Source organism: Schistosoma haematobium, chromosome 1, assembly GCF_000699445.3.
Source record: "Schistosoma haematobium chromosome 1, whole genome shotgun sequence".
Taxonomy (NCBI): domain Eukaryota; kingdom Metazoa; phylum Platyhelminthes; class Trematoda; order Strigeidida; family Schistosomatidae; genus Schistosoma; species Schistosoma haematobium.
This window is the reverse complement of record NC_067196.1, coordinates 20,894,113-20,901,227: the sequence shown is the minus strand read 5'-3', so window position 1 is coordinate 20,901,227 and position 7,115 is coordinate 20,894,113. Positions and strand designations below refer to the sequence as shown.

The window sequence follows — 7,115 nt, the reverse complement described above, 5'->3', positions numbered from 1 at the left end:
CCCATTGAACGCATAATTTATAGCCTTGATTATAAGACGTAACACATGCAAACGTAGAATATATCCACTGTAATACAGTTTAAGAGGTGCAACAATTAATGCCGACTTCAAGAACTTTGAGAAAACCTTGTTGACAATAATTTTTTAATCTGCTTTTCAACCTGTAGTGACTCACATTTATCACGAGATCACGACTGGTTTAATAAAAACAATTATTATTATAACCAACTGTACCAGTGTTTGTTTTAACGTGCTTTTGTTTGACTGTGCTAATGACAGTGTTTTTGTGCTTCCATTCTTATACTTACACTTTGATTGTAACTTCGCGCGAATTCGGTTACGTTCTGTAACCAAGCTTGTATCCTGGCACGATCTCGGTTTCCTTTCAATACCACGAGATCGCCAGCAAATATATCTCGACTTGGTCCATTAATTGCCTTTTGGTATTTGGCTTCTCGGAGATTTTATGGGTTTCTTTGGTTACGTCCAACCTTCGCCTTCTGATCTAACTGGCACGTGTTTCTTTGTAGCAGTGTTCATAGTTAATCTCAACTCGACGCCACGCTACAAACCCATCAAACAAACGAACTGCCTTACATGATACAATCTTTACAAAGCAACTTGCAGCATGTGTATAATGTGTGAGGCAAAAGGAAAAGTTTAAATGGTGATTTGAACTACGTTAAAATAGTTGAAACCTTTCAGTAAGTTAAAAGTGGGGAAATAAAGATAATTAATTAGTAATACATTGTCACCAACGAATTTCGTGTAATTGCTCGGTTAACTATACTCTCTTGATAGTCCTTTAAGTATAAGAGCCTAGTAGTAGAACCACTAAAACACGCAGTTCATCGATGTATTAGCTCTCAAAACCAATAAACACCTTCAGAAATGTGAAACTTTAACATTGACTTTTTTTAACAAGAGTTGAACGTGTGAAACATCAACTTGCCGATATTTTCTGAAGTAAATAAGCCAAATTTGAATAGGGTTTTGTAGGGGAAAATCTTCAGATACGGTTGAATTTCATCTACCCGTCACCTACTTGAAAAGATTAGGGACATGTTTATTAACAAACCAATTGAGCTAAAGCGAGTCTATTCCAAATTTATACACTTTCAATCGTAATACCTTGGGCACACAATACTCAACATCCACACTCCTTAACCTTATGTTAGTTATAATGAAAAGAGTATCTTAGTCTTCGAAACAAAACTACCAGGAATAAATTTTGTCGATTAAACAAACATCTACCAACCAGTTTTGATCAACTCTAAAGCTGAGAACAAGTGGTTCCTCATCTTATAAACATTTAAACGAAAGCTTCATAATACAGCCAATTTCAAATGTCGCTCAGCAAACTGATTTCCAAGCTGTCTTGTTGAATGTAAAATGTGATTTCAATGAGAGTATCGATTCGAACAAAACACTGTCTTAAGTTTAAATCAAGAGGTAGGGAGAGTTCTCCTGACAATAAAACCGAAAACCAGCCGTTCTTCCTAAATTATAGGTAGTCACATGAAGTATGTGTTACTGAGGAAACTAAAAGTATTTAACTGCTCAACAACTGTTATATTAAGTATCGTTAGTTTCGCTGTGTTTTGGATAAGGTCGTTTTACTAAAACCTTTCAGATAAGATCGAAATTTATATTTAACACTTTAGTTTATTGCAGATTATATTATTAGAATTTGAGAAAGTTTCTTGCGCCCTGGTACATGAACAGGAAAGATGTGGTTTAAACAGTTTCGGTAACCATCGGGCAGCTCCCAAGTTATTGAAGCTAGGAAAGTGATCGGTTGTCGCCTACAACGTCCGACACTCAGCGAATAACAGTTTCGTTGGAATTATTATATTCGATACTTATTTGATGATACTATTTTTCCTCTTCCGGCTTATCACTCTTTTTCAGCCCCCTTGAGATATGCCACTGAAAACATATATGGAACGGGTGATTTCGTCCTGCACCATCATATTCCAAAGGGATATAAGGCTGCGATTTCTAGAAGCCCCCAACTTCAGTGGACCTATTCTCGACCATCAGTTGCATGTCGCAACGCAACTTTCTTAAAGCGCACCAACTGTGATACTGGCTCAATGCATCTACATTCATATCAGCCCAACTGAGTGACTTACTACAGTGAAAATTGTGTAATTTGTAACAATTTGATCTTGTCTGTAAATTGGCATGCCTCATGTAAAAACTGTTATTTGAGAATAAATTATTATTATCATTATTATTATTATTAATTTCATTCACTTTATATAGCCCGACTAAGAAATTCTTTAGTCGTTGCATAGAGATCGTTAGGATTTCGTAATAGCTTGTTCGTCAGATTTTAATAGTCTATACACAGGAAGCACTGTGTTGTGAATTGTTAGCATGAATGACCTCAACACGTATGAAGTTGACCGCGTAAGTGGTGAGAGCTGATGAAGGAAAATGTAAACATGAAATTGACACTTGCAACTGTACTGCTAACAGTTCTCCTGTGACAAATCGCCATCAACTTTGTTACATAAGGGATGTTTCAGGCACGAAATAATTCAAGAGACATCACACCTTTTCTTAGACTACATGACCTAAACCCTACGGTAGAAACATGTAACTTATGGGGTGTTAATAGAAGCCTCATTAACTTTTGTATATGCACCGAAGATTCTGAAGATAAAGTTAACATGGTAAACGTAGTGATACTGAGTTTTAGCGAAGCGGTCCAGTTGCGTTCAACATGTCTTTAATACGTAATGATGATTAGATTTCGTGTCCTTTGCTTAAGTATTCAGAGTCAGTAGTATACAGAGTGGAGTTCAAGCCAGCTAATTATGAGATTCAGTATGTGTGACGACCAGCCGGTACTCCATACGCAAGTCTGCCTGTTAAACTTCTATTCAAAGGAATAGAATTACCCTGGTTAGGTTTTAAAGAGAGTCAGACTAGTGGATGACTGAATCAAAGACAAAGTGATCTTTCGGCATCCATAATGGCTCACGTGATCTATTGGTTGAATTGTTTATTCAGTCAAAGAATTAAAACCGAGATCATCGTTAGACTGAAAATAGCTTATAACTTTAACTTCAAATCCTTTTGGTAATTTTATTAAGTTTACTAGATATGAAACAATCTTAATGACATAAGACAAATCCTAAAAGTAAGGACGAACAGTTTGGTGTCACAAATACCAACAATGCTGACGATGAGCAAATTATCGGGTAGTTGTAGGCTGAATATAGACTTCCTTAGTGAACTAACAATATGTGGAACTCTTTGCCTTACACGTGTTTACATGTATTTCGATAGGTGGGTTTAGAGGAACTTTGAAACTGACCAGAGATAATCATTGTCATGTCTGACATAGAACTTCCAGTCTTGATATTTTCTTCATGTGTGTCTTAAAATGAAATAAAGTCTGTAAATAACAGAAAATATCGTATCTTTAAACACCCCTAAACTTTCGAGACACAAATGTGCAGACACACTGCTCTGTTCTTGACACATTTTTCAAGTGCTCTTTTATCAACCACAGACAACCTTTTGATTAAGAAAAGGGAGTGGTTATTCTTGTTCACATGTGAAGTGACAAGATGAAAGTTTACAGTGACGTACTGACTTTCTCGCTCTTTGTGGTAGCAGAGGCCACAGAAAGTTACAAATCAGTCCCCTCGTACCTATCTTCTCAACAATCCCAATTTCTCCAGAGGACTATTCGTTACAAATCTATTGGCTGCTTAGGATAACTAAAACTTTGCAAATGGTACGTACTGGCCTATTAGATACCTTCAGAGAAATTGATTGAGTAGATCAGTGTATTCTTTCACGAAATGAATGTTTTTTTGTGAATCAGGCAGTAGGCTAAAAGTTGTCGCAGTTGTATTTACTTTACTTATTTGTCTTTTAACGTCAATGGAATTTCCACAACGCCCTAACTTTGAACAACACTTCTAACTGTTTAAGGACGACCCGAACAACAAGAGAATCAAATTGCAATTTAGGCACCAAAAGCTTATTCTTAAACTACAAGTAGTCAACCAAACCATGTTGTTCTGACAATAATTATACCGACTACACGACAAACATTTTGTCTTTATGTTTCCGGAGAAAATTTTCCAAAATACCGAACCAAAACAATGCGAAGTTGGGAATGTTCAAGGTCAAAATTATGAACAAATAAGTCCAAGGTTTAAGTCAAACGACCTTATCCAAAACAAAGTGAAACCAACGATATTTAATATAACAGTTATTAGGTAGTTAAATACTTTTAGTTTCTATTTCAAATAGCTATCAGTATGTACTTGGGATCTCATCCCGAAGAATCTTTTTTACAACATGGCGTCACCTTAAGTACATTATTCTCTTATGAACGTGTTCACAGAGGAGTAATCAAATGTGATTTGAACTAAAACTTAATTTTATTCATGTTACGTTGACGCTCTTAATTGGTAATCAGTGACATGTATGACTGTTAATATGGAGTTGATCATGATAGGTTACCTTTCTTCCCACTCCAACGTATCACTGATGTTGTTTGGCAATAAAATACACCTAAAAGAACACTCGTTCACAGTGAAACAAAAATAAACCCACACAGATATCCATACAAACATTTTAAATACACACGCTAGTAATTTATGAAAACCTTGATGGTTAGCGATTATGATAGCATCAAGTGAATCTTTCAAAAGCAGGTTCGATGATAACTTCACTATCTTATATATCAAGGGGATTTACTACATACAACACGCTTCTATTAATCCTGTTATTAACCCTTTTCTTCTCGCCGTTTAATTGCTAGAAGAAACAAAATACGAATTCCAATCTTCCGATGTTTGAAGTATGAAAAGAATAAAGAATGCCGCTAGTATTTTTTTAATTTTTTATGTTTTCTAAATGTACCCAAAAATGAAGGTTAGGATCTTGCGTGTCATTGGAATTCTTGAATTACAGAGACCTATCAGTTTTACTAACTCACTAACGATGCTAGTTGTTAGGACATCTTTTGAATTTGTCAGTTGAGGCTCGTCCGAAATTCTATTCTACTAGCCTGTAGTTTCGGTTCTCAGATTGTCTTAAACTTGTGCTCGTCTTATTCCTATCTGTTGTCGGTTGCTTTCATTAATAAATTTAAGTTTATTCCTGATAGTCACCAAGTAATTGGTTCATTTTTCTTCTATCCTTCCAAGTTTTTGATTTCCTTGCACTATCCATCAGAATCCAACTTACTTCCAAGCTTAAAGTGACCCACTTCACATTTGCATCTCATAAAAAGGCTAATTCCTGCTGAAACTCCTACCATCTTATCGAACCTCGTAGTACACAATTCAGATGGCAGAATTGCATTGCTTTGGTCAAATTTTGTGTGCTTATGGGTTCCCTCAGAAAGATTTATTCTGCAAATGGGGTCTTAAAGCTGGTATGAATTTGTGATGGCTAATATTTTGTAAGGTTGTGCATGGAGGTTACTTGAAGGTTTAGCTGAAGGAGAGACACAAGTTGACTGCCCATTGGTTGGCGAAAAAGCATATTTTTGCCATCCAATTGATCTTCATTTCGCTACGAAAGGTTTACAAGGTAAAAAGAATTTTTTAAGTTTCATTGCTAGGTTGGCCCAAGCTTCATTTTCAGGTTTGGCATCATGATTGGGTCGGTAAAAACGAGCTTTTTGGGTACGGTTTCTGTCACATTCCAACATCTCCTGGAAATCATCAGGTTATTCGTACTTTCTAAATAACACTTAAAAGGTAACGGTTCCTACATGGAGGCCGGTAGGTTCTATTTTGGACACTTTAGTGTCAAGGCTGGTTGGAGGTGGTCCACGTCTTCGCAGACCAGATATTGTCTACGACCCAACTGATAGATTTTTGCTCCAAACTGAAAGTATGGGTTACATAACACTCGATTTGAATGTCGTAACGAGAAATTTTGATAAGTTTGGTGTGGAAATGTAGATCATTTTTTATGCTTTTGAAAGTTTTCAAAACAAAACGTTAACTACTTCATATTGACTTTGACCGTATTTCTTTTGATATTTCATCGAATGTTTGTGTAAATAACCCTCTGAAACAATAAATAAAACACTAGTAACAAGTGGCTTACTGACTTTTGGTTCCTAGAAAAGTAAGGCACTGGATAAGAACTGCGGTGGCCAAACCTAAGGACTAAATTAAACATATGACCACTATGTTTCAATAAAAAAGTAATGATACTGACATAAAAAGTAGCCATAGGCGTAATAATCTGAGTAGCACTAAGTGTGAAATTAGGTTGGTTACAAAAGTGAAGAGCTAAGAATCAGCTCTGTTTAGTTTAAAAAAGCAATAGTATTACGCCAGACAGATTGTTGAACAACATTTGAATAAAATGTATTTCTCACAATCCCTGTAATTATAGGATAGTGAAAAGTCTCATGAAGTCAATATTGGTCTCAAAATCGCAAAACACTAGCAGTATCAGGCTACTCCCATGACTACTAATGAAGAAGGCGAAAACACGAAGATAGCGTATTTTCTTTTAGCCAATAACGGATATCACGTAGTAATTGTGATAAGCTATCTTCATTTATGTTACGCCTATAAACAAAATATACTAAGTACAATATAATTATATTTGAAACGCTAGAAGTTAAGGATAAAAGTGTTTTATTAAAAAATAAAAAATATTGTCACCAGAAAACCAAAGTGTAATAAACTAATTTATAATGTTTGAACTGGCACAAATATTATCTAATCAAATCTAGCTTTACAATTACAAAGCACAAACATTTTCGTTTGTATACTTTGGTTTTCTAGGAATATCAACGTAGGGCCAAACTCCCAAGTTCTTTAATAAACCAAAGATTTCATAAATACTGAGAGTTTGACTTTGCTATAGTCCTTAGCACCTTTGTAACTAAGGTTTCTTAATCTAGTAAAATTGGAAATCATGAATGAAAGATATATGTGGAAAACAGTCGATGCGTCATGAAACATATGGCTTAAGCTGACTGGTTGTTGGGGACGCTTAGCATCGTGTACTCAATCACAATTTGATGCGGATGCTTGACCAAGCGCCCTCACGTAGAGTGTATAAAGTAAAGCCAATAAGCTTAGCATCAATTTCTATGACTTACAGAATGGTTT

At 35.6% G+C, this 7,115-nt stretch overlaps 1 protein-coding gene across 2 annotated transcripts; it reads left to right on the top strand.

Annotated features, from left to right (window-relative positions):
- Nucleotides 1-4,905: 4,905 nt before the first annotated feature.
- Nucleotides 4,906-6,082, top strand: B9D2_1 (B9 domain-containing protein 2; the record flags this gene model as incomplete). Of its 2 annotated transcripts, none has more annotated exons than XM_051212683.1 (4): nucleotides 4,906-5,147; nucleotides 5,181-5,410; nucleotides 5,443-5,568; nucleotides 5,600-6,082. In XM_051212683.1, exons 2-4 carry the CDS (start codon nucleotides 5,323-5,325, stop codon nucleotides 5,722-5,724), a joined length of 339 nt encoding a protein of 112 aa, XP_051073379.1. In that variant the 5' UTR covers nucleotides 4,906-5,147; nucleotides 5,181-5,322. The 2 variants fall into 2 exon arrangements, with proteins under 2 accessions (XP_051073379.1, XP_051073380.1); XM_051212684.1 differs by lacking the exon at nucleotides 4,906-5,147 and having other exon boundaries at nucleotides 5,600-5,706; nucleotides 5,739-5,945.
- Nucleotides 6,083-7,115: the final 1,033 nt, after the last annotated feature.